At 46.3% G+C, this 27,585-nt stretch overlaps 1 protein-coding gene and 1 long non-coding RNA gene across 8 annotated transcripts in view; one reads left to right on the forward strand and one right to left on the reverse strand.

The window, feature by feature from the left end:
* Positions 1–1,707: 1,707 nt before the first annotated feature.
* The window catches only part of LOC119487402 (membrane-associated guanylate kinase, WW and PDZ domain-containing protein 2-like), a 114,237-nt gene continuing 88,359 nt past the window's right edge, over positions 1,708–27,585 (reverse strand). For 5 of the 7 annotated variants that reach the window (XM_037768245.1, XM_037768242.1, XM_037768243.1 and 2 more), the window contains 11 exons: positions 19,002–19,033; positions 17,164–17,356; positions 16,958–17,073; positions 14,628–14,820; positions 13,414–13,653; positions 12,540–12,725; positions 11,057–11,351; positions 9,396–9,630; positions 8,643–8,786; positions 6,405–6,543; positions 1,708–4,205 (listed from right to left, as the gene is read on the reverse strand). In XM_037768245.1, coding sequence (XP_037624173.1) covers positions 3,535–4,205; positions 6,405–6,543; positions 8,643–8,786; positions 9,396–9,630; positions 11,057–11,351; positions 12,540–12,725; positions 13,414–13,653; positions 14,628–14,820; positions 16,958–17,073; positions 17,164–17,356; positions 19,002–19,033 — 2,444 coding nt within the window. In that variant the 3' untranslated portion in view covers positions 1,708–3,534. Of the gene's footprint in view, positions 4,206–5,977; positions 6,067–6,404; positions 6,544–8,642; positions 8,787–9,395; positions 9,631–11,056; positions 11,352–12,539; positions 12,726–13,413; positions 13,654–14,627; positions 14,821–16,957; positions 17,074–17,163; positions 17,357–19,001; positions 19,034–27,585 lie in introns of all 7 variants that reach the window. The other 2 variants (XM_037768248.1, XM_037768244.1) reach the window with 2 other exon arrangements.
* Positions 14,848–27,585, forward strand: part of LOC119487440 — a 28,445-nt gene continuing 15,707 nt past the window's right edge. The window contains exons 1-2 of the long non-coding RNA XR_005206708.1: positions 14,848–15,282; positions 22,572–22,578. This is a non-coding gene — a long non-coding RNA (uncharacterized LOC119487440). The remainder of the gene's footprint in view (positions 15,283–22,571; positions 22,579–27,585) is intronic.

Below are 27,585 nucleotides of genomic sequence, written 5' to 3' on the forward strand. Positions count from 1 at the left end.
CAAGGTGAATAATACACAGTTAACACTACACAGTTATACTTGATCTCAACGGGGGGGTTCATGAACGTGCCGTCCTTCACCGGTTCCAATAAAGCAGGTTTTTTCTTTTTGTATATAAAATCACTCACAGCAGGCGGGGGGACGGGGGACGGGGGACGGACGGCCTGGATGGAGACAGAGGGCTGGAGGACATCTTCTTTCACCTTTTCTGAACTTTGACATTTGTACATACAGTGAACACGTTCCTACAGCCTCACGGCGTGTTCTCCAGCCTCACGGCGTGTTCTCCAGCCTCACGGCGTGTTCTCCAGCTCCTCGCTGACACCTTGAACCGGTTTAAACCACATCAACTACAGTTCAACTTCTCAGGTCTTCCTAGTGTCCTAGTGTCCTAGTGTCCAAGTGTCCCAGTCTGCAGGTGCATCGTCTCGCAAAAAGCAGTTAACCAGTCGGTCTAAACCGGTTCACAAGTACAGCTTAGATCTGCCGTCCTGCTGCATTCAGCCAAACTGTCACAATGAACTGTGATTCTTTTGTACTTCTCTTTCTTTGAGTACTGGAGGACTCTGGTCTGACTCTGGTCTGACTCTGGTCTGACTCTGGTCTGACTCTGGTCCTCCAGAGGTCTGTACTACGAAGCCAGTTCATCATCTCCAGGGTATCTTCTCGTTATCTGGCTTCACTAACTCTAACAACCGAGATCACGCTAAGCGGTCCTACAACGCTGGTTATCAACTCGGTAAGTCAACCCAGAGTTTCTCAGTCTGGCTGTGAGCGCGTTCACATGAACGGGGAGGTGTTTACAGCATCTGACCAATCACAGACATGAACAAGTCTACAGACTGCAGACAGACAGGCAGAGAGACACATTTAACAGAGGAAGAGTAAACTATATTAGACAGATATGAAGAAGTTTAACACTTAATCAGACTAACAGTAACAGTTGAAGCTGCCAGATGCAGGAAGGACAGCTGGTGAAATAAAAAACTCCTGATGTGTGAATGTGTAAATTAACAGACTTATTAATTTAACGGAACACTCAAAAGTCAGATATAGTCGTCTAGATATAAACAGCTTTTAAAAGTGTAACGGATGAATGGATCACACCTAATCAAGCCCATCAATGAGAACATGGCGTCTATGACTATTTGAACCTTCTTTCAGCTGCGTCCCGTTTCCGGCGGTGTGAAACGGACTCAAGGCCAAGTCAAATAATAAATATAAAAATATAATTCAAAGTGGTGAACACCCACAGCATGAATCCAGCTGTTCTTCCTGCATCTGTCAGTTTAAACTGAGTTGTTTTTAGTCTGATTATGACAGTAACTTCTTCATATGTGTGTAATATTATCATACGATCTGCTCACTGAGCTCTGATTGGTCAGTAGGAGGTGCTTTTATACGAGTTGATCTCTTATCTGGAACAGAACCTGCTCCGGAGCAGGTCAGCTGTTCAGCATCAGTTACCATGGTGATCTACCCAGCATCAGTTACCATGGTGATCTACCCCGGTAAGAAGTGATCCACCTTCGTAGGACTGAAGACCCTGAAGGGTTAACCCTTAAATTACCTCGCTAACCCCTAAATCCTGCTTCGTAGTACAGACCTCAGTACTCAGTGCTCTGGTGATTAATTTTTAATGACAGCAAATATCTTGTTGAGAGAAATGGCGGATATGAAAATGGAGAGACGTTGGAGGACAGTGACTTCATGTCGGGTGTCTCAGTTTAATAGCAGCATGCCTCGACTCTGCCGGTATCAAAACTCTGTGCCGGAACACACGTTTCAATGCATTAGTGTTCCACAGGTCATCTGAAGTCGTGGGTTTCTGCAACAACACAAACTGAACTGGTTTTCTTTACAGAATAGAGAAATAAAGCTGAAATGAGACTCGTCTGACGGTCCACTGTGAGACATGTCCACAGCTCCACTCTCGCAGAGGACTCTAAGAAGAGGACGTAATGCTACAGGCTACATCGTGTCCCCATTGAAGCACTAGGGGACGAGGGCGATCACTGACATTGAAAAGAGTGCATCAGGATAACTCTCTCTCTCTCTCTCTCTCTCTCTATATATATAGTATATATATATATACACTATATAAATATAGTGTATATATATATATATATATATATATATATGTATATATATAGTATATATACATATATATGTATATATATGTATATATATACTGCTGCTCGGTGTTCAGTCAGAAGGAAACCGGCTCCACAACTCAACAGTGTGCTGATACGTGTGCACGGTCAGTAACATCTGTTGTGCACGCTCAGTAACATCTGTTCTGCATTCAGCAGCTCTGCATTAGTTCGAGTAAGGCACTCGGCCCCACCTCCTAACCATCGGCCTCCTCCCCCCCACACACCGATGCCCCTCTCCCACAGTGATGTGGTACACTTAGCACAGTAAAAGGCATAGAAATGGGAGATATAGACTGGACTAAAGTCTTCCGTTGAGCATTAAATGAACACAACACGGCTCAATGACTGCATGGTGGACTGGTTGTGATACATAACTCAGAACAGGATGATGAGTTCTCACTAAGCCGACTGTCTTCAAACTCAAACGTTCAATCTGATGAAAAAAAAAAGATTTTCTTTTTGTCTCACGTGAGTTCCAACTGGTCGGCTCCACAGAGGACGTCCTCTCTATGTTCTACCTCTAAAAGACATGTGAGTCCCTGTATAAAGACATGGTGGTTTATATCCATGCAGGCGACCGCCGCCTCCCTCGGCGGTCTGGGTCCGCTGACCGACACAGTCTCTGATATGTAGTAATAGACGAGGCCGTGAAATAGCGTCCTGGTGTTTGTTCTCTTTTCTTTACAATGTCTCTAACTACAACACGGCCTCAGAAACACCTACAGGGACGCTTCTGAGACAACCAAATGTACATATTGTTCACATCTTTACATTTACAGTATATGATATATCGGTAGGCATGTGAGATCTAACGTATGGGGGGTTAACCGGGCCGTCTCTGGGGTCAGTGCCGTGTCCTCCAGGAGTGTCCGTGTCTCTGCCTCCCTCTGACAGATCTTTAGTCTCACTCGTCCCACTGCTCAGAGAAAATGGAGCAAAAGTAAATCTGTTGGATGGACATATGTCTCTCTCTCCTGCGAGGAACCGCGTTCCATCTGAGATCTGAGGTTACGATCCGGTCTGAGCCCGATCCGGTCTGAGCCCGGTCTGGTGGAGCAGTTAAAGGTACGCGTGGACAGCACAGCTCCGCTCAGAACCGTCTGAGATCAGAACATTAACCGTCACATCTGAGGGTCCATCAATTTGATACTGTATGTTACAATAGCTGTGAAAGTTCCTCTGCTTTTTAAGGTGGTGGGTGTAATAATTAATAATTCATAATTATCTGGTAAGAACAAATGAAACATAAAATATGATCTTAGAAGAAGATGGAGAAGAAAACAGGACAGAAAGAGAGGGTGGGGGGGGATTTACTGCTTCTCTCAGACTGAATGAGGAGCCAGATAGTGTGACCCGGTCCAAACCAGCAGGATCCATTCTACCTGCTCACTGTGGAGGTCCAGGACCTCAGGGTGCCGGGCAGTTTGTCAGAACCAGGGACGTTCCAGGGCCCTGGGGAGGCCGCTGCGCTCCTCGCCGGAGGATCTTCGAGGGTTTTAGAGGGGCAGCAGAGCCCGCCGTGGCCACCGGCCCTCTCCTCTTCTCTGGGGAACAGACCTCTGGACACCAGCCTCTCCTGGAGGCTGACAGGTCCGTCTCCAGCGCCTAGAGAGGCTCCGTTCACACTCACATACGGGTCCCAGGGCCAGACAGTGCTCAGCGCCTGTGTGTGCACGCCCTTCCTCTCACAGCAGGGGGAGCAAGTCTCCCTCTGTCTCTCTCTTCTTTCAACGGACCTCCCCAGGACAGCTTTGGGAGGCAAAGGCCGAGGCTGTCTGTCCCCTGGTCCACAGTCCAGCTCTCCAGACCCCCTGATGATGCTCTTCTGCTGGGTGGACCTGCCACCTGTAGCCCCTCTCATGGAGCTGTGGTCTGGTAGCTGTGGAGCTTTGTCTGCCGTGCACGCTGTGGCCTCTAGATGGAGCTGATGAGGGGAGTCCGGGGCGGAGGCTGGGTGGGATGAGAGCGATGGAGTCGGGTAGGGGTCGAGGGTCACTTCCTGCAGGGCAGTGTGGGCTGTAGAAAGGGAATCCCAGGGGCCGACACAGTCTGTCACAGAAGAAGAAGAAGACCCGCTCAGGTGGACCCAGATACAAGCAGAGTGGCACCAAACAGCATGCACGTGCACTCAATACACAATACCATTAAACATCCTGATAGAATATCAGACACATTCACATGCAAACGTGTGTGAGCAGCACACACACACACACACACACACACACACACACACACCTGACCATGCAGGCCTCTACACCTGAAGGCTAATCTACACAACTCCTACAGAAACAGACGGGATGTCACGAGAACTGGTACGTCGGTACCAAGTTGATGCCAAAAGTCTAAAAACGTGACGGTACTGGTTTTCTACAGTACCGGCGGAACCGTACGATGCCTTCAGGGTCCCAATTAACACCCGCGAATACCCTCAGAAACCAGCTGCTTCTGTCCTCTGCTCTCTGTGTCGGAGTTTGACTCACACACACAACAGCGCCATGCAGCGGTGAGATCAAGACATCCAGAGATCCAGAGATCCAGAGATCCTTTATGTTCAAGAAGAGGATTCACTCATGGAGGAAAAAACTGAACTGAACAAACTGAATTTCTATCTTTCATTGCTTATTGCTAAATCTCTGAAAAGTGGTGTTTTGTTTTTTTATTGAACTCTGGACTTCCGGTGAATCATATTGGGACTTGCATTTGATTATCTTTCACTTAACCCAGATCCACTTAGTTTAACCGATCCAACAGCATCCAATCAGGTTTCAGGAGAAACCCATGAAGAACTAACGTTGTGTTACTGAGCACCAGATGGATCCAGTTACTCTGCTGTTAAAATCACCTTACAGTTGGTGAAGAGCTCATATGGTCCGTTTAGGACTCGAGACCTGAGTTGGGACTTGAGTCACAGACTTGAAACTTACTTGCAGGGTCTGAAGTTACACCACCCGCCACCCGCTAAATATGGATAAACTGTTGGTAGTGGCGGGTGAAACCATCAGGACATCCGCCACTTCACCGCCATTCAGTTATCATTATGTGGCATTCAAAGTCTGCTCAGGAAAAAGGACTATTGTGTCAAGGTAAATTACAACGTTATCATGATGTGTTCAAATGTAATCTCGTAAAAATTAAGTTTTTTGGTTGTTTGAAGGAGATGTTTTCACATCAATATAAAATAGATATTAGAGAGACTTATGACCTGTGGCAGGAAGTTCATTTCAGACCCTGCTTACTTGTGACTTGCAAAACAATGCCTTAGTCCCACCTCTGGAAGCCTTTACCAGTGAAATGTCACCATGTCAGTGAGTTTAAACGACTGCAGTCTGAGGATGGATACAGACACATGGACACACTACAGGTTTTTTTTACCGTGGTATCGAATTGGGTATCGAGAATCGTGGAAATTCACCGGTATTGGTATCGACTACTAGATTTCTGGTACCGTGACATCCCTAAAACAGACACGTGGGACACGACTCATTCAGAGCTGGAGAACAACGAGTGTTTGCAGTTGTGTGACAGACTGATATCACACAGTCTACTTCACAGCCTCTACAGTCTACTACTACCGTTTCATCTGGAGGGTCACTTCAAACCATATTGCTCTCTGACTACAACACGCAGGAGCACCCTCACATGCGTGCGTGCGCACACACACACACACACACACACACACACGCAGGCACAGCTGCTATCTTCCCATGCAGAAGCTCATGATCATGCATACAGGAATGCATACCGAGAGCACACACGGCTACGCCACGCTGCACACACAGATGAATAGGTATGGAAAGAGAGACGTGCAGTTTTTCACAAACCGTGTCTTTAGAGTGGCCCATTAGGAAGAAATAGGGGGAGCTTAGTGTGTCACCTTTCATGCACATGGAGAGGTTGGAAGGTACCATTCCTGAGGGAAGGCAAGTAAAAGCCTATACCAATCATTAGACTTAAAGCAGAGGGGTTACAACACACAGAGGCTAAAGACCAGGTTAATCTCAGACAACAGTTCAGAACGCTGCAGAGCAGTTATTATTATTAGATTAATGCATGTTAATATGTTCTTGAGAAAATCATGTAGCATTAGCAGGAGACAGCCATTCTGGTTAAAACACAGTAATGTTGAATCTGTGAAGTACAACAGTGAGCAGGAGATCAGGTCAGAGACTGAGGACAGAGACAGAGCGGAGAGACAGAGGAGGGAGACTGAGGACAGAGACAGAGTGGAGAAAGAGTTAGAGAACCTACCATATTCTGGCACCTGTCCCGTGCCTCGCTTTAACAGCAGCCTGACCCGCCGGCCTCCCGCCTTGATGAGTTCGATGGCGCGGGCGTGAGTCATGTCCCGAGTGCTGTCCCCGTTAATCTCTATGATCTGATCCCCCACCTGGAGGAGACAAACAGTGCATAGGGTCCATTCCTGTCAGCCTCGGTTCGTCCACAGAGAGTTGACTTTTCTACACAACCACAGTCTTCTGCTAGGGGGGTGGGGGGAGACTGGGGAATAAGTGCCATTAAGTGCCTTGTTGAAGAGCAGAGCAGAGAGTTACTCAGTCAGTGAGTTGACATGCTCTTAGACTTCATCACATTCCCCCCTTTTGAACCTAGAAGCTCCTCATGCCCCGTGAAGAAGACGAAGGGCCGACAGGAGGGGGGCGACCATTCACTCAGCTCACCATACCATACACCGTACGATACGATACGATACGATACGATGCGATACGATACACCATACTGGGTTCACGATACGATACAATACGATACGATACACCATACGATACCATACCATACCATACTATACCATACCATACCATACCATATGATACCATACACCATATTGGGTTCACGATACGATAACATATTATAACAATCATTTTAACAAAACTTGAATGATGAAAATATATGACTGAAAAATAGCCCTTTATTAAAAAGACATAAAATGCAAAAACAATGCTGTTGCTCTATAGTTCCATTTTTTATGGTATCGGTCCTTCCTCCTGTCCTCTGTCCTCCATCAGTCAGTATCAGTCCTTCCTCCTGTCCTCTGTCCTCCATCAGTCTATATCAGTCCTTCCTCCTGTCCTCTGTCCTCCATCAGTCTATATCAGTCCTTCCTCCTGTCCTCTGTCCTCCATCAGTCTATATCAGTCCTTCCTCCTGTCCTCTGTCCTCCATCAGTCTATATCAGTCCTTCCTCCTGTCCTCTGTCCTCCATCAGTCAGTATCAGTCCTTCCTCCTGTCCTCTGTCCTCCATCAGTCTATATCAGTCCTTCCTCCTGTCCTCTGTCCTCCATCAGTCTATATCAGTCCTTCCTCCTGTCCTCCATCAGTTAGTATCAGTCCTTCCTCCTGTCCTCTGTCCTCCATCAGTCAGTATCAGTCCTTCCTCCTGTCCTCTGTCCTCCATCAGTCTATATCAGTCCTTCCTCCTGTCCTCCATCAGTCTATATCAGTCCTTCCTCCTGTCCTCTGCTGATGTCACTGACTGCTGCAGGTAATGTTATGGCTGGTGGGGGGGGGGGGGACTTTGCCTCAGCCAGCTGATCAGTTTACCAGCTTTACCAAACGTAATACGCAAGATACGTAATAACGCATCTTGGCTTTACACTTGCAAAGTTTTATTGCACTTCCTAACACCAACGAGCGTAGCGTCAACTCATCTCCTCCACCGCGGCCTCTCTGACGGGCTGTTCACTGACTGCGCTGTGTGTGTGTTGATGTGTGTGGAGCTCCGACAAGGCCTATGAAAGGAGGCTGGGTCACGGGCGGACATGGCCTTTGGGGTATAACACATGTGCAGTGTAAATGAAGCTGCGGCCGAGCGTTGCGATTGGTTCAATTTCGGCGAGGGCAGACCAGATTTAACTGTGCAGGTGTTTTACCCCGAAGAGATGCCGCGTCCTCAGCCTCCTTCCAGAGGCCTCACAGAGCAGCAGGAAGAGGCTGCAGCTTCAGCCCCGGAGCCCGTATGTATGTAGTACCTATTATAACCTGATATCACCATTCAGTGATTTGTCTCCATGATGCATATCGTCACGTTTTTATATCGCGATATTTGGTCCCACCCCGAGTAGACAGTAAGATAAAGGTTTGAATGAACAGAAGAAGGGAAAGATAAAACGCATGCTGCAGAACAGCAGCAGTGTTGAAACATCTGTGCTGTATTCAATCTGACACCATTTTTAAATTCTGTGAAATAAATCTCTCACACACAAACATGTGATATTATTATTATTATTATTATTATTATTATTATTACTATTATTATTATTATTATTATTATTATTATTATTACTATTATTATTATTATTATTATTATTATTACTATTATTATTATTATTATTATTTAAGATGGTCAAACTGGCGTTTTGCTGCTTCTCAGTGCACATCTGTGACTGGATACATTTCTACATTTCTTCAACAGAACAGCTGTTTTCAGTGACAGCAATAATCTCCCAAAGAGCTTTTCAACTCCATCATCTCACCCTCATCCTTCCGTTCCGTATGGCAGGACCGTCTTCAGCGAGGCGCAACACAAACAGATCCATCTTGTACTCTCTGCCTCCGCGGATACTGAAGCCAAAACCTTTTGCACTTTTCTCCAGCTCCACCGTGAAGTAATCATAGTCCTGCAGAAACAACGTACACATCTTACAGAAACCCGCCGCAGATAACAGTGTATGACCATTATTATTACCAACAACCTCTCCCTCCTGGCAGAACTGCATACACACTTAATAGAGCTCAACAGTGACGATCCGGAAGTGATAATCCTGTTCATGTTGTGACCCGTCCAGACTCCATGGTTTAACGCTCCTCTAGAGGCCACAAGTCTGGGATATCAATCTTGTTTTAAGAAAAACTGGATTTAGTCGCGATGTCATGGAGAGGTACTACACTACCCACAATCCTAAGCGGAACAGCGACCTCTCTGATTGGTGGAGCTCGTTGTTACCACGGAAATGTGTACCGCACCAGTAAATGGCTAGTGAGGGTACATGCTCTGCGGTCTGCTCACGGATTTCCATTTTTGCTCTGAATCAAATGTTTTACGGTCAGGCTTCATCTCGTAGCGGCTTTGCTTCATTCCAAACTTCTAACTCTTTATATGAGGATTTTCTGAAACGTCAACGGAGTAAATGAACGGGATATTCACTTCCGGAACCGGAGCCGTTCAAAACGTGTGCGGTCACTGTCGAGTGTGAAGTTGAGCCGATGGTCCTGGGTGGTTACTGTACCTGTTCCAGCTGAACCTGTGGCCTGAACTCAGGAGGGAGGCCCAGGGGGAACTGAGCAGCCGCAGGGTGCTGCCTGAAGTCCAGCAGACCAGGCGGGTGTCGGTAGTCCAGTGTCGGTGGCTGTCGGTAGTCGACAACCGGTGGGTGACGATAGTCTACCGGAGGTTGCCTGTAATCAGTGAATGGAGGATGGCGGAAGTCAGGTTTGACATCCTGTCTGGCTTTGACCTCTGACCTGTGAGGAGAGAGAAAGAGACGAGATCAGAGAAGTTTGTGTCATGTTGGAGAGAGCATCGTTTTCAGTAGGGATGCACTGATACCACTTCAGACCGAGTACAAGTATTGTGTACTCGCTGATACCGAGTACCGATACGAGTACTTCTCTGTGCCAAAAGACCCTCGTTAACAGCCAGCTGGAGGGTGTGAGCGACACACGGCAGGCTGGGGAGTCCCGCATACGAGGCGGTGCGCCACCACCGGCTCTAGGTCGGCTTGGAAAGGCTCGGGGCGAAGGTGGTCGCGGCCGCAGCTTTACAGCGCTACCCGCCAGGACCTCGCCGCACCGTGGATAAAGGGCTCGCTGAGCCCTCTCTCCCCGCCGGGGAGGGACGGGCCCCCTGCTCCCAGTGCGACTGTTGACCAGGGCGGGGCTCGGCCCACGTAAAAGACACCAGGGGTCTATGGCGATGTCGGCAACCCACCTGATCCGTCTTGAAACACGGACCAAGGAGTCTAACGCACGCGCGAGTCAGAGGGTGCATTAAAGCCCCGTGGCGCAATGAAAGTGAGGGCTGGCGCGCCGGCTGAGGTGGGATCCCGGCCCCGCGGGGTCGGGCACACCACCGGCCCGTCTCACCCGCACCATCAGGGAGGTGGAGTGAAAGTAAAGTTGTATCGGAGCCGTTTTGCGAGTACGAGTTTGAGTATGAGTACGAGTACATGAGCACAGTATCGGACCCGATACCATCCGTAGTTTTGAAGAAGCATTAAAGGAGGAGTTGTCCGACAACCTCACATGTCCACGTGAGTCTTCTCCTGTGAGAGGGGACAGTGTCTCTGACCGTGTAGATCTCTGTAAAGTCACATTGGAGCTCAGTCTGCTGTGAACAGGATCACTGAATGTGTCTCGCCACCAGAAGGATGAAATATCACTCTCTGTTTTGAAACTTTTATCAAGCTCCCACTTGTTAAATGGACATAAATCTACAGCTGTGGGAGTGCTGCTCTTGATCTGAGATTCACACACACACACACACACACACCCATGCACGCACTCACATCTTCATAGTTTTGAAATGGAAGAGGGTCTGATCGCCGGGTTGCTGCATTATAGAAGAGATACCTTAAAGTAAATTATTCACCGACACTGTAGAAGCTAAGTGGTGTTACGCAACAAAGTAGAAGCCAGCCTGAGACGGAGAGAGGGACACGGACAGACGTTGTGTGCAGTCACAGGTTTTCTTCTGAACTTACTGGCATGCGAGGAGAGGACGGCACGCACTCATTTATACACACAGTTTGATATCTGTCACCTTTGAAAAGTCCTCGCTCCTTCGTCCACTCAATCTCCGTTCAGTCGCTAAGACACACTACGCCTAAGGAGGCTTAGGAAGTCTACCTGCTGAGTTCAATCAAGAACATCCCTCTCCGTGCCGTCTTACCTGCCGTCGTGGAGGTAGAGCTGTGGCGGGAGGCCGGAGGGCTGGGTGACCGGGCTCTGCTGGGTGCCGGCCGGTGCAGGCTGGGAGGCTGCTGGTGCAGGAGGACCGGTCACTGTCTGATTGGTCTGAGCTGATGGCTGGCCGGGCTGGCCGGGTATCTGACCCGTCTGAGTGGCCGTTTGGCCGGGCTGGGTGCCTCCTTGGCCTGGCTGGGCTACAGGGCTGGGCTGGGTCTGGGGGCTGTGTTTCTGGGTCATGGGGCTCTGCTTCTCTGAGCCGGGGCCAGAATGGGATCCTGGGATGGACAGAAGGTGAGACAAGACACAACTATGAAGAGAGGGGGTTAGAACAAACTGACAAAGGTAACATGCTCAGGATGCACAAGACAAGGTAGTGTTGTTGAATTCTGTATTTGAGTGAAACTACTGAATGATCAGCTGTATAATCTGAACCTTTAGCCTCGTATAGTGCTCACATCTAGAAGACACTAACGCCGGGATCAGACTACAGGATATTTGTGTCTTTGACGATGTTCACCATGTCAGATCTAACGATCACAGCGCCATAAACGCTTGCAGAGTCTCGGTCGGGTGACTGGCGAGACTCCGCGTATGACCACGACCAATCATGGCACGTCGTATTCCACGATCACGCACGAGTTCAGACATCATCGTGTAGGCGGTTGAAGCGACTGTCGATCATAGCGACAGAAGTGTTGTGTGTGATGCTGGCGGTCCATCGTTGGAGATGTCACACTAGGCGTGTCGAGACGAAAAATTCTGACAAGCTAGACTATTCCTCGAGGTGTCGTGGGGCGTCCCAGACGTGGCGTTGGTTGTCGTGTACTATGACACACTACACCAGATAAGAGGATCGATTTTCGCACACGGCACTCACTTATCGTTCCCGATCCCCTACGACGGCCGTGTCGGGTTATAATCGATCTCCTACGACGGCCGTGTCGGGTTATAATCGATCTCCTACGACGGCCGTGTCGGGTTATAATCGATCTCCTACGACGGCCGTGTCGGGTTATAATCGATCCCCTACGACGGCCGTGTCGGGTTATAATCGATCTCCTACGACGGCCGTGTCGGGTTATAATCGATCTCCTACGACGGCCGTGTCGGGTTATAATCGATCCCCTACGACGGCCGTGCCAGGCTATAGTCGGGCTGATATCGTGGAGTCTGAACCGGGGATAAAACGTCTCCATGTTATAAGACAGAGCTGGTTTTGGTTGAAATGTCAAGATTACGTTCAAGCATCATCATAACCAGAACTGACCTAACCTTGTGCTCCATTCTGGCTATACTGTATATATACTATATACTACATGTGAAACTGTCTCTTTACTTCAGAAGACTGAATTCTGTGTAAGTAAAATAAACTGTATTTATAGAAGACAAAGCAGACGGACTTCTCTGTTGGATAAGAGGAAAACTAAACAAGCTGTAACAAAACTTCCCCCACAAACACTCACCCTCCTCCGGTATGATGTGCAGTGTGACGGTTAGTCCGGCATCTTTGATGAGCTTGACGATGTCTGCGTGCGGCATGCTGATGATGGACTGTCCGTTCACAGCCAGGATCCGGTCGCCCACCTTCAGCTTCCCACATCGGTCCGCAGGGCTGCCCTCGATGATCCGTCCTATTTTATGGGGCACAGCTGGAAACGAGGCAATAACAAGTTAGACAGATGTGGAAACAGCAGCGATAGAACTCAGTTTAGAAGTAGACAGAAGAATAGTATCACAGCATGAGCCTGTCAGGAAACAGTTTAGTTTAGTTCCACATATTGTTATTCCTTATGAAGCACCGTCACTACACAGAAACATGTACACTGTTTAACCCTGCTAAGAAATATCATTTCATTTTATCACTATTTTATGACAATATCATCTTAAAAAAACAGGATTTAGATTTTCTGCTTTTATCAACAGGTTTCACAGAAAAATACAGAAACCTGAAACATTTCTGGACCCCAAGCAGAGAAACTGGTGGAGGACTGTTGAACATGCACCGTCACATCCTGAACTAATGTTAGATATTATAATGACTAATACTAAACCCACTTACTTTCAGTTATTATTAATCAGATATAGTGTATATTATATTTCTGACTCGGTCTCCTGAGTGGACACGCAGTGGTAACAACTCTGGTATCCATTTAACATATTGTAAAAACATTTAAAAATATGATCACATTTGAAATGATACTTCATTGAAATAGAAGTAAAACCCCCCCAAAACAATCCCTCTAGGACCGTCCCCCTCTTTAGGATCCTTTAGGATCCTTTAGGTCAACAGGATGCGTTCAGTAACAACCTTCAGAGCTCCAGACAGCAACAACTCACTGATGACGGCGGCGTTCTCCGGTCTGTTCAGGGAGCTGATGATGACGAATCCGAAGCCCTCGTTCTCCTTGCGGTGAATAACCACGTCGCTGGTTTGCAGGGCGGATGCATCCGGAGGAGAGGTGGCGGCCGGGACGACCACCGCCGGAGGGCCCGAAGCCGAGGCCGCGTCGCTACGTGGAGAGCTGTGTTGTGTCGACACGGAGCCGGGGCTGCGTCCGTTCACAGGACACAGTTCACCTGGAGGAGAGGAAGCAAGACAGGAAGCGAGAGAGGAAAGAGGATGAGTCAACGCAGCAGCTCTGCTACTGTAGAACATCACGACCAATGTACTCCATGGATGAATGAATTCCAGTTCTGCAGCATGTAGTCACTATCTATATATCTATATATCTATCTATTTATCTATCTATCTCTCTATCCATATATCTATATATCTATCTATCTATCTCTCTATCTATCTCTCTATCTATCCATCTATCTCTCTATCTCTCTATCTCTCTATCTATCTCTCTATCTATCTATCTATACCTCTATCTATCTCTCTATCTATCTATCTATACCTCTATCTATCTATCTATCTATCTAGCTATCTATCTAGCTATCTATCTATCTATCTATCTATCTATCTATATATCTATCTATCTATCTATATTACTATACGATCTGCTCACCGAGCTCTGATTGGTCAGTAGGCGGTGCTTTTATAGGAGTTGATCTCTTATCTGGAACATAACCTGCTCCAGAGCAGGTCAGCTGTTCAGCATCAGTTACCATGGTGATCTACCCCGGTAAGAAGTGAACCACCTTCGTAGGACAGAAAACCCTGAAGGGTTAACCCTGAAGTTACCTCACTAACCCCTAAATCCTGCTTCGTAGTACAGGCCTCAGGTTATCATCGTGTTGTTGGTCAAAACGACACACGTTCTATTCTGAGCCCCAGAGCGAACATCGTCTGTGGTTCACAGAGTTCACACTGAAAATACAGAATCCTACTGATGCGTGGGAGAGAAGCACACACTGATCTGGCACACAGATTGTCAGCATGTGTGTCTCGTCCAAGATTATTTTAATTCGATGCCAGTGAAACGTGCAGCACGTTCTCCTGATAACGTTCTCCTGGTAACGTTCTCCTGGTAACGTTCTCCTGGTAACGTTCTCCTGGTAAAGTGTGAAACAAACAAATACAACAGAAACATAAAGCATGTCCTCACCAGGCATCTGCACTCTCCTCCTCACAGTCAAGCTGACTTGTCCGTTGCGAGCGGCGGCGTGCATCAAGTCTATTACGTATTTGTGCGGTTTCCCAGCAACCACATTTTTATCCACAGAAATGAGCTCATCTCCAGGTCGAAGCCGCCCGTCGCGCTCAGCAGGAGTGTTCTCTATTATAGCGCCAATAACAATCTGTTCAAAGACAATCAATATTAGCAGCATAGATGAAGGTGAAGAGGATGAAGCGGACACACGGTGGAATCACTCACTAATTGCTTTATCTAATGTTGGAAACTAGTTTTGGGTCATGGTAACATTTGATCCACCTTCCTATCGTGAAGGAGAACTCCACATTCTTCTTCTGTATCATAGTTTGCATGCTGTTTTACACGTGGACAAGTTAGCAAGGCGTTACTTCAGTATGGGAGGTACTGAGCAGTTAGGACAGTGTGAGACAGACAAGGAGTGAAGGTGTGTAATGCCGGGATCAGACTACAGGATATCTTTGTCTTTGACGATGGTCACCATGTCAGATCTAACCATCACAGCGCCATAAACTCTTGCAGTGTCTCGGTCGGGTGACTGGCAAGACTACACGTATGACCACGACCAATCACGTCACGTCGTATTCCACCATCATACGCGAGTTCAGACGTCATCGGGGAGGCGGTTGAAGCGACTGTCGAACATGGCGAGAGAAGTCTCGTGTGTGATGCTGGTGGTCGTTGTGTGGCGCTCCTGGGTGGCACAGAGAGGACGGTACGGGCTGTCCATACTTCAGTCAGTTTGGTTGTCCCACCAGACAGCAGCAAACATCCCTCCTCCTTTTCTCCATGTTTGTTTATTACCAAGTGACCTGACTGCAACTGAGCGCCGGAGAGAGCACCTGATTGGTCGACGCAAAGGAACACGTTGTTGGAGATGTCACACTAGGCGCGTCGAGATGACAAATTCTGACAGGCTAGACTTTTCCTCGGGGTGTCGTGGGGCGTCCAAGACGTGGCGTCAGCTGTCGTGTACTATGACACGCCACACGAGATAAGAGGATCGATTTTCGCACACGATGCTCATTTATCGTTCCCTATCCCCTACGACGGCCGTGTCGGGTTATAATGGATCCCCTACGACGGCCGTGTCGGGTTATAATGGATCCCCTACGACGGCCGTGTCGGGCTATAATCGATCCCCTACGACGGCCGTGTCGGGTTATAATCGATCCCCTACGACGGCCGTGTCGGGCTATAATCGATCCCCTGCGTCGGCCGTGTCGGGTTATAATGGATCCCCTACGACGGCCGTGTCGGGTTATAATCGATCCCCTACGACGGCCGTGTCGGGTTATAATGGATCCCCTACGACGGCCGTGTCGGGCTATAATCGATCCCCTGCGTCGGCCGTGTCGGGTTATAATGGATCCCCTACGACGGCCGTGTCGGGTTATAATCGATCCCCTACGACGGCCGTGTCGGGTTATAATCGATCCCCTACGACGGCCGTGTCGGGTTATAATGGATCCCCTACGACGGCCGTGTCGGGTTATAATCGATCCCCTACGACGGCCGTGTCGGGTTATAATCGATCCCCTACGACGGCCGTGTCGGGTTATAATCGATCCCCTACGATGGCCGTGTCGGGTTATAATGGATCCCCTACGACGGCCGTGTCGGGCTATAATCGATCCCCTACGACGGCCGTGTCGGGTTATAATCGATCCCCTACGACGGCCGTGTCGGGCTATAATCGATCCCCTGCGTCGGCCGTGTCGGGTTATAATGGATCCCCTACGACGGCCGTGTCGGGTTATAATCGATCCCCTACGACGGCCGTGTCGGGTTATAATGGATCCCCTACGACGGCCGTGTCGGGCTATAATCGATCCCCTGCGTCGGCCGTGTCGGGTTATAATGGATCCCCTACGACGGCCGTGTCGGGTTATAATCGATCCCCTACGACGGCCGTGTCGGGTTATAATCGATCCCCTACGACGGCCGTGTCGGGTTATAATCGATCCCCTACGATGGCCGTGTCGGGTTATAATCGATCCCCTACGATGGCCGTGTCGGGTTATAATCGATCCCCTACGACGGCCGTGTTGGGTTATAATGGATCCCCTACGACGGCCGTGTCTATAATGGATCCCCTACGACGGCCGTGTCGGGCTGATATCGTGGAGTCTGAACCGGGCATAAGTGTGTGAGTGTGTGTGGGGGGGGTGTTTGTTGGTCAGGTGTGTGACTGGATGAAGTGTGAGAGAAGGTTAGTGCAGGTCAGACGAGGTTGGTGTGTATGAGGTTAAATATGTGTGTGGTCCAGCCCGTCCCATACGAGCCTTGTCACGGGCGTCCGGACTCACAGCCTGCACGGCCTCGTCTCCCCCCAGGATGCGGAAGCCAAACCCGGTCTTCTCTCTCAGCAGGTGCACCTCCACCTCTTCATACTCTGGACCTGAGACACAAATGGAGAAATGAAAAGGTCATCTCTTTCATTCATTCATATTACGTGTGATTTATTATTATTAGAAGTTCCAGTACTCACGTCGGCTCTCGTAGATCGCCCTCGACTTCTCGTAAAGGTCGTAGGGGTCAGGTTTGTTGAGGTCGAAGCCCTCGGTGGAGTCGGGCACAGATGTGCGGTGCTGTGGCTGGTTTGGGAACGGCGTGCCAGGCGGCAAAACCGGGCCGGACAGGTTTGCTTGGGGGCTGCTGTGTGGATCCCACTGGTCAGGCAACTAGCAGGAAAACACCAACAGATGTTTGATTTAAGATATGTAGTCCGGAGCTACTAACCTTAAAAGAGGTACCATTCAGTTATTATTATGAGGCGTTCACGGTCTGCTCAGTAAAATGACTATTGGGTGAAGGTAAATAACAACGTTATCATGATGCGTTCAAATGTAATCTTGTAAAATGTAGTTTTTGGTGAGAATCTTGAATAAATCCAGATGTTTGTAGGAGATGTTTTCATATAAAATAGATATTAGAGAGAGAATTATGACCTTTTTAACTTCATTACCAAGATTTATTTTAATCATAGCAAATATTTAAATATTCATAATCATTTGAATTGTTTTATTTTTTTATGCAAATAACCACTATAGATAACAATAACAAAGTACAGTACTGTGCACAGTACCCTCCCTCCACGGTGTCATTAAAACACTGTAATCTACCGTGTATATAATGTTTTTTATGTTAAATATATTGAACATTAAATGACAAAAGTGGCAGATAACATTTCTGAGTGGCAGACAAAAGAAATCCCGCCACAGTGGCAGGAAGTGAAAACAGTTAATCTCAGACCCTGCGTGCTCGTCTTCCTGTTGAACTCTCACCGATTCATTCATTTCATTATCTCAAAGGGAAACTGATTGTGTGTGTTGGGTGTGGGCAACATGCACAATAAAAACAATTCCCAGACAAACACAGACAACAGCTTTGGCCTGCAGCACATACAAGATAGAAGAACTAAATACAAGACATGAGAACTAATATTAGCAGAACAACAACACAGCAGTATTCTGCAGCAGCAGCAGCAGCTGATGAGACGACTAAGAATTCAAACCAGTCTGGTCACGGCGGTAAACAAATGATATCAGCTTTCATGAAAACACTGCAGCCGGGTTTAATGAAGTATCGTCAACGTTCATGATAAATGAAGGCTTTGTGTTTTTGGTGAATTCTCTCAAATTATACAAAAATGAATGACAATGAAGCTAAAACAACAAATCTGATGTTAACTAGAATAACGTCAGGTAACCTCCATGATCATCAGACTTAAACAATGATTTTAAAAAACTATTATCATGTTAATGTGCAAGTTATATTTAGATAAATGTTTTGCTTCAGTATCTCAATTATGCAATAAATTAAAAATAGCTATATTTGGCCCGGGGCAGATAACGAATTAAAATCAATATTCACAATTCAAACCTAAAGGAGATGAGATTCATTGTGTCTGAATACTCTGTGTAACAGCATGAATGAGAGCTGATTGTATAAAGCAGTCGCAGCTGCAGCTTCAGAGTGAATGTGGAGAGCTTTTCCCTCCAGCTGGTGAGGTGTGAGATCTGATGTGATCAAACCAATAAGCAGGTCACGACAGGCCGGCTCATTTCACAATAAAGCAAAAGCCCAAAACACCTCTGAGGGAACACGGCGCCGATGACAAACACTGATCCTACACGCTTCAATCTTACCTCTCTGCTTCAACAAACAAATCTGGTTCTCACACACACACACACACACACACACACACACACACACACACACACACACACACACACACACACACACACACACACTTCCTCCTCCTCAGCCTCTCGTTCCTCAGACAAACACACACAAGTAGAAACACATTTGGTTCAATCATCGTACCTGTTTGGAGGCCTTCCACGGAGAGATGTGGCCTGAGGAAGAAACAGAAAACACAGTTTACAGAGAGCAGACTCTGATAATAGAAGTCTTATGAAACAACAGAAATACAGACAATTACAACTCTACAGACAACAAACAACTAGAACCAGAGGTTTTTATACATGAGATACTGGATACGAGTGTTAAATCATCTTCTTTTAAAGCTGCAGTAGGCAGAATGTTTCTGGCATCATTGGGCAGACATCCCATAATAACCTTTCATCATATTGTAATTCAAGTGTTCTGAAAGAAAACTAGACTTCTGCTCCTCATGGCTCTGTTTTCAGGCTTTAGAACATCTAGCCCATGACGGGAGACTTTGACCAATCACAGGTCATTTCAGAGAGAGAGCGTTCCTATTGGCTGAGCTCCGATCATGTGACCAGAACTTGGCGTTCCTTCACCAGATTTCACAATGGCGACGTCACAATTGATTCATATTTAATCAGAGCTGCCTAGTTTCACCGTTTGGTCGGAGTTCAGAGTGATTGACAGCCGGCTCTCATAGACGGCAGCTGGACAGCAGACCTCAGATCAGCTCTGACTGCTTGTTTTCCTCCGGTCTGTGAAATCTAGCAGATGCCGTTAGGAGCACCAGAGGACACCGGAGGAGCACCGGAGGACACCGGAGGAGCACCGGAGGACACAGAGGACACCAGAGGACACCGGAGGACACAGAAGACACCGGAGGACACCGGAGGACACCGGAGGACACAGAGGAACATGATTTCTCTCAGGTTACCTGTCTCGTGTACTACTATCAGGATATAGAGACCTTTTTATAAAGATAACTTGTTTTAATCCTCTCTGCTCCGACCTCACCTACTGCTGCTTTAATGTGTGAAGAAACAATCTCATCTTGCTGATGCCATAACTCTCTGTTTTTACTTTGTTTGTGTAACTCTTCCTAAACGGGTTTGGTTGTTGCGTTTGTTTTCAACATAATTACATCATTGGCTGCAGGCAAAAGCACAGACCCCCCCCCCCCAACACACACTGAGGTTTCTCTGCAAGTCATATTTTATCTGCATGTAGGGAGCACTCCACAACAACAACCTCATCAACACAGCTCCCCTGTGACTCCACTGAATCAAAGACACACAGCCCATTAAGGCTGCTGAGACCCAAATACATACATTTACATGAGGGGGGGGTCACATTCACATGCAGCGGCGTCTCTGTATAAACATGCAGTTTGAATCTTTACACATGTGGATAGAAATACAGAAACACTCACGAGGCTCACTAGACGCCTGCTGCATCGCTGATTAATCCTTCAGCAGACGTGGGCGCTTGTAAAAATATTCTTTAGAGAATCCTGATATATTTAATATTTATTGAGTTTATGAGATTTCCTGAGCGAAGTCAGAGAGCTGGATGAAATATATTTATGGAATTACTCTCCAACTACATCCGCCTGCTTTTTAGATGTGAGATGAAGGCCGGAGCCGTAGCAGCGGAGCAGGATGGCAGAAACCTTCCATCTAAATCAGCGAGCAGAGGGAGATTTGAGGGAAACGAAACACAATAGACCCGTCCATGTGAAGACAAAACACTAATTGAAATTCATTTCTGCCATTCCTTACACTTTTATCTTTTATTTTCCAACCTCAGCCCTCCCTCCAGTCACCCAAAGAAAGCATCATTTCTGCACGGAAACCTTTCCCATTTTGAAAATCAATGTCCCCGCTGTGTGTTTGAGCGTGGAGGAGGACACGAGAACATGAAGGGAAAAGGAATAAAACCCCTCCCTGTACATGAATCATAAACATGAACATGAATGGAGGTTATCGCTGCTCTATGAACGTTCTCAAAGATGGGACATGGAGGAGTTTTCAAGACTTAAAGGGGAAAGAGGAGATTTATTTAGATACCTACAGGTACGGGACTATCTGATGAAAGAGGTGAACATTGATCCTAAAATAGATCTGAATGGTTTTATTTAAATTACAGTGGATTCATATCAGCGGGGCAGATCTCAGGTCATCTCAGCCTTCTATGAAGCCTCAGGAGAGAATAGAGGAGCTCAACACTAGACATCCAAAACAAACAGATGGAATCAGAGCTAAATATAGAAGTTCAGACCAAGAACGGTATAACATGTGAACAACACAGTTTACCACTACTTCTACTACCACTACTAGTACTACTAGTACCACTACTAGTACTACTACTACCACTACTAGTACTATTAGTACCACTACTAGTACCACTACTACCAATACTACTACCACTACTACTACCACTACTAGTACCACTACTACCACTACTATTACCACTACTACTACCACCACTACTACTACCACTACTAGTACCACTACTAGTACCACTACTACTACTACTACTACTACCACTACTAGTACTACTACTACCACTACTAGTACTACTAGTACCACTACTACCACTACTAGTACCACTACTAGTACCACTACTAGTACCACTACTACTACTACTACTACTACCACTACTAGTACTACTACTACCACTACTAGTACTACTAGTACCACTACTAGTACCACTACTACCACTACTATTACCACTACTACTACTACTACCACTACTACCACTACTATTACCACTACTACTACCACTACTATTACCACTACTACTACCACTACTATTACCACTACTACTACCACTACTACCACTACTACCACTACTACTACCACTACTATTACCACTACTACTACCACTACTACCACTACTATTACCACTACTACTACCACTACTACCACTACTACCACTACTATTACCACTACTATTACCACTACTACTACCACTACTACCACTACTACCACTACTATTACCACTACTATTACCACTACTACTACCACTACTAGTTCACGAGGATGAAGAGAGTTTGGATGGAAGAATCTTACTAGATTCTTCATAACACGGTAAATCAGAAGCAGACAGCTAAAGAGCCAGCAGCCATCCCCTCCGTCCTCTGGAGCTGCACTAAACTAAAACCTTTCTGGAATAATGTAAATGTAACTATTAATGACATTATGGGATAGGCTAATTGATAACAATAGTGCTGTGATGTACCGAGGGAACATCGAGGAGGTTGTAGATGGAGCAGATGGAACATGGAACATGATGCATGTGTTGTTAGAGAACATGTTTAACTGATTTCATTAAATGTTGTACTGTTTGCTGATTTTGTTAAGTGTTGTATTGTTTGTTGGATTCTGTACAGATGTTCATGATGTTCATGATGTTCATGATGTTCATGATGTTCAACCAGGAGCTGAAAATGCAAACTAAATATCAAAGTTTAAAAGAAGACAGAAGATGAATGGAGGTGAGAGGAGAACTGTCCGTGGTGCTGAAAGCGTTCAGCAGCGTGCCGGCAGCAGAGGGACGGCTCTGTGGGAGGTGGGGACTAATCACCACGTTCCACAGGGAATACGGGCCTTCAGGGAAGCCTTTAAGGAATTATAATAACTCATTCTCAGGAAACTCTCCTTTATGACCCACTGAGGGAAATGAGCATGAGCTACAAGGCAACTGTCCACTCACATTAAAGAGGAGCGTCGTCCTCACAGACGCATCTAAGCTTCATTTAAATGCTAATACGATTCATGGGCATACAGTATGTGCCGGGATATGTGGAGGACTCGTATGAATGCTGATGAATTACAAATGAATGATGATGTGTGGAGAGACTTCACCTGGCCTCTCTCCAGAGCCGGTGGTCAGGCAGTCTGGCACGCCGGCCTCACAGACTAGCCTGCTGAGATCTGGATGGCCTTCAGATCTGCCTGATTGGCTCGAGCAGCCTGACACCTTTTTTTTTTCACAGCCGTTATCTGCTTCCTCATTGGTGCTGCAAAATGTCTCTAGTCTGTGGTTGGCTCCGCTTCAAACTGGGATGTCAGGGGATGGAGCTGTGAACACGACCAGAGCTCAGTGGAACTCTGGCAGAGTGCCCACGCTACGGCAGTCAGACACAGAGACAAACACAAACACACACACACACACACACACACACACACACACACACACACACTCACTCACTCACACTCACACACTCACACATGCAGCAGAAGTCTAACACCCTGTCTGCTACACACAAAGCACCGATGCTCCGAGTCTCACAGCTGAATTCCACTGATGTTCTGCACAGAAATCCTCCGTCTGTGAACACAAACATGCTTAAACATTCCTGACGTTTTGCACATCTGAGTCACTATGAAGGACCTCGTCCTTTAGTTCGCCCCACAGCGAGGAGGGCGACACACCGAGAGTCACAGAGGTTCCTGGTGTGTCAGGCTGATAGTATGAGGCTGGAGGAGGAGATGGCATCTTTGGGGGAAGGGAGGTAATTTAGCACAGTCAGCTCAGCATTCAGATGAGATCTGTTACCAGCTGTGTGTATCTGAATACAGATGTGTGTATGTACACGTGATGATGCATTCATCTGAGTGAGGATATCTCATTAGTATATTGACTTTCAGCGTCCTTTTTAAATGGCGTATCTGACAGTGAAACATGAGTGTGTGTCTTTGCAAAGGTTAACCACCAGGTGGCAGACGCTGGCTCTGCATGGTCATAAGAGTCTCCACTGTGATCTCAGCTGCTCACGTACACATCCGTGCATGCTGATGTGCAGCCACATACACAGTTAGTGTGTTTTCCTATTCCTGCTGAAAACACACGAGTCATATGAGACTGAGTAGAATGTATTAGCTTCCACGTAATCATCTGACTGAGTAGAATTCACTGTAACATACAATACACAATCAATTCACCAGGACGAAGCAACAGCTGATCAATACATCCCCGATAATGTTTAATAATGTGCTGTAAGACTGAGGACCAGTCGGAGAGCTCTCCGATCAGATAGTCTGATGTAACAGGATCACTCAGTGCGTGCTAATGTCTCTGATTGCTTTTCAGGTCTGTAATAATAATTCCTGTCACACTTCAATTAATTAAACCTGAGATGCATACGAGACTGATTGTTTTCATCCCTAATTAAATAGAATCCATGAAAAAGGAGCGATGCAAGAAGAGCACATCTATAATTCCTCTTCATTGTTCTGTTATCATCTCAGAAACAATGCAAATTAACTCTTCACTCCCATCAATTTATCTCTAGACAAACTAAAGGCTTAACGACTAAATGAGCATGAACATGTGAAGAGCGAAGCTGCTGGGTGGAAACCTCTAAAGCAAACATTGAACCTGTGAACTTTGTCTTTAACTGGCCGGAGAGAGCACCGACTCTCTGAACGTTCATCAAGGCTGTTGAACGCCGCTGTACGGTTCATCATTACGGGGTTGAGTGTGTGTTCGTCAGACGGCCGTGGGCTCAGTGGTATAGACAGCCTCGGTTAATTATCAAGTCAAATTTTGACCCTGTGACCAGAACACCCTTCAGAGAATCAGTGCAAGAGCACATGTCAAACAAATAAAGCTTTCCCTGTGTAATTGAATTTCCTCGCAGGAGGCCAATCTGGTAGAAAACAGCAGAAAATGGAAAATGTCGACACTCCACGTCGTTCTCTGAATATCACAAGGACTCCGCACTTCAAACTTCCCCCACTATGAAATTCTCTCTCATTCCTCTTTTCTGCTCCGTTTTAACTCCAGTTTGATGTATTTTCTCAGACTGAGGGCGAGTGGTCATTTCCTTCTTTCACTTCAAGAAGAAGGTACAATAATCGTGAACGTGTGCAGAAAATTAAAGGTGTTCTGGAGCAGCTCGTTACCGCGCAGAGCTCGTTACCGCGCAGACCTCGTTACCGCGCAGAGCTCGTTACCGCGCAGACCTCGTTACCGCGCAGAGCTCGTTACCGCGCAGAGCTCGTTACAGGGATTCAAGTGTTGCCTCGTTAATACACAGACAGACAACAGTACAACAGTACAATCAGTCAAAATGTAATGTTTGCTTCAAATGTAAGTGGGTGGAGGAGGAAACATTGAGCCATTGTGAGAAAAATACAAAGGAACATGCAGACACGGTCAGTCACACAGAGATAAATCAGACTGGAGACATACAACGATCAGCCATAACATTAACAACATCAAGACCACTGACAGGTGAAGGGAATAACATTGATTATCTGGTTACCATGGCACCTGGCAGTGGGGGGGATTTTAGACAGGAAGTGAAGATTTTGAACTTTGAACTTTGTGTTGGAAGCAGAAAAATGTGCCAGCGTAAGGATGACCAGCGTAAGGATGTGAGTGACTTTGACAACAAGGGCCAGATAGTGCTGGATAGACGACCGGGTCAGAGAACTGCAGCTCTTGTGGGATGTTCCCGGTCTGCAGTGGTCAGGACCTACCAAAAGTGGTCCAAGGAAGGAGAACCGGTGAACCGGAGACAGGGTCAGACCCGAGGATCATTGATGCACGTGGGGAGTGAAGGCTGGCCCGTGTTGTCTGATCCAATAGAAGAGCTACTGGAGCTCAAACTGATGAAAGAGTTAATGCTGGTCCTGATAGAAAGGTGTCAGAACACACAGTGAGGAGCAGTTTGTTGGTACGGGGACCGGTCAGGGTGACCTAATGTTATGGCTGATCGATGTAGTTAGAAGACATAGACATCGTAACATTGAAGATTATAAATAGATTGTGTGCTTTTTGTTCAGAGCTTTTTGGTTAATATTTTCTCCTAACTGTCACCCAGCATCATTTCAGACCGTTTATGAATCCAGAACAAGTGAAAATGCTGTTTGTATGATGGAAACTTCATCATCTCAGTGAGTGTTCAGAGGACATTCAGAACAGGTAGCCAAGCAGCATCACGCCAGCTCAGCTTGTTTGCCAGCTAGAAGACTCTCTCCACATGACAGTGAAATAAGTGCAGTTCTTCTGAAGACGAGTGTCCCCGGTGGGAATGAAACCGCTTCCCCACAGCAGTGTTGGTGCCATCTGTACCCACCGAGCTGCACTACACCTAACGCTGAGATGAAGTCTCATCCCAACTCTCCACTGCATTCTACATTCCTCCAGCTTCTGATCTGCTTATCTTAAAACACGTTCCTGTGTTAAATCCCCCATGTTGATCCAGTCTGTTCCAGTGGAAAACATCGATGACATGTTGGTGATAAAGCTGCATTTAGATGAGGTGACACACTCACAACGCCTACTATGAGATCTGCTTACAATGTTCTCTACTTTTTAATATATCTGTGTATTCTCTGTATGAGTTATCACATATGAAATACATTTAACATCTCATTTCATTAATATATGTCTCATAATCTGTCCTGTGGCTGTTTCTCCTACAACAGAGGTCAGCAACCTGCGTCGCTTCAGCTCCTCCTCAGCGGCTCCCTGTGGACTTTTAAAAATGGAAATGAATAACTGTTCTTTGTTTACGTTTTCATTTTTATTTATCATTGTTGTAGGTCTATGGTACGACGGTACGACGGAGTATTAGGGCCTCATTGAAGAAAAAAATAAATCTGAGATTTAGAGAATAAAGTCATAATATAATGAGAATAAAGTCATAATATTATAAAGTAGTAATTTTACGTGTTATTTTCTTTTTTTCTCATAAAGTTATGATTTTTATTTTCACAATATTACAAATTTTTTTTGCGTAAAGTTCGGACTTTATTCTGGTTACTAATACTCCGGAGCACATTTGCACTTTGGTCCTCACTGCATTAGACTTAAAGTATATACTATATACTTAAACTATAAGCTTTTTTTTTGCCTAAAATGTCTCGTTTGATAGTAAAGGTCGCTGACCCCTGTCCTACAATTATCTAATTTCCACAAAGGGAACATTTAAGTTTCGTTTTCTTCTTAAACAACATACAGAAATGATTGGTCTGTGATATGATCCTGAATTATTACACCTTCTTTAGGTTATTTCAAAATAATAAAATCATTTGCCCAGTTTTGCACCAGACACCATTATTCTTCTAGCTTCTAAACTATTTAATATTCCAAAAATAAAATCTCATGTAGAGACTTGAATAAAATCCAAGTAAGAGGCCACTGTGATTTCAATGTGTTCAAAAATAGAACGGCTCTCAAAATTATCATAATCAAAATCTCTTTTGCTCTCACTGTCAACTCCACTTGACTCCTCTCCTGCCGAGCTGCAGCTGAGGTTGAAGAAGCACTGGAACATGATATTTGTGCATCTCAATCAGAAGACAGCATATATTTAGCTGGGCAGTTGCTCTTGCTCTACTGGACCCTTCTTTATTATTACTAAAATCATGTTGGCCTTTGAAAGGTACCAAAATGCCACTTGTGATTTGATATCAACTGTATTGTAATCATTTTTGCCACCACTGCTGACATAAATAGAACAAACACCAGGTATTAAAGGGACTGTTAGTAACTTCTTACACGTATAAATCATTGCTGGTCGGTGTCTCATGGTCTCTCGTGTGTCTACGCTGTTCAGACTCAGACTCCAACACAAACTCCAGTGAAGCACCAAAACCTCTTGGTTGTATCTAGTGAAGCTGTTAAACAGTGTTGGCCGCGGTCGGAGGACGCGGGGGAGACTGTAGCTTTGGTCTCCAGGACCGGAGTCTCTGCTGTACTCTGCTCCTCTGCTGCCTTCACT

This window comes from Sebastes umbrosus, chromosome 4 (genome assembly GCF_015220745.1).
Source record: "Sebastes umbrosus isolate fSebUmb1 chromosome 4, fSebUmb1.pri, whole genome shotgun sequence".
Classification (NCBI taxonomy): Eukaryota; Metazoa; Chordata; class Actinopteri; order Perciformes; family Sebastidae; genus Sebastes; species Sebastes umbrosus.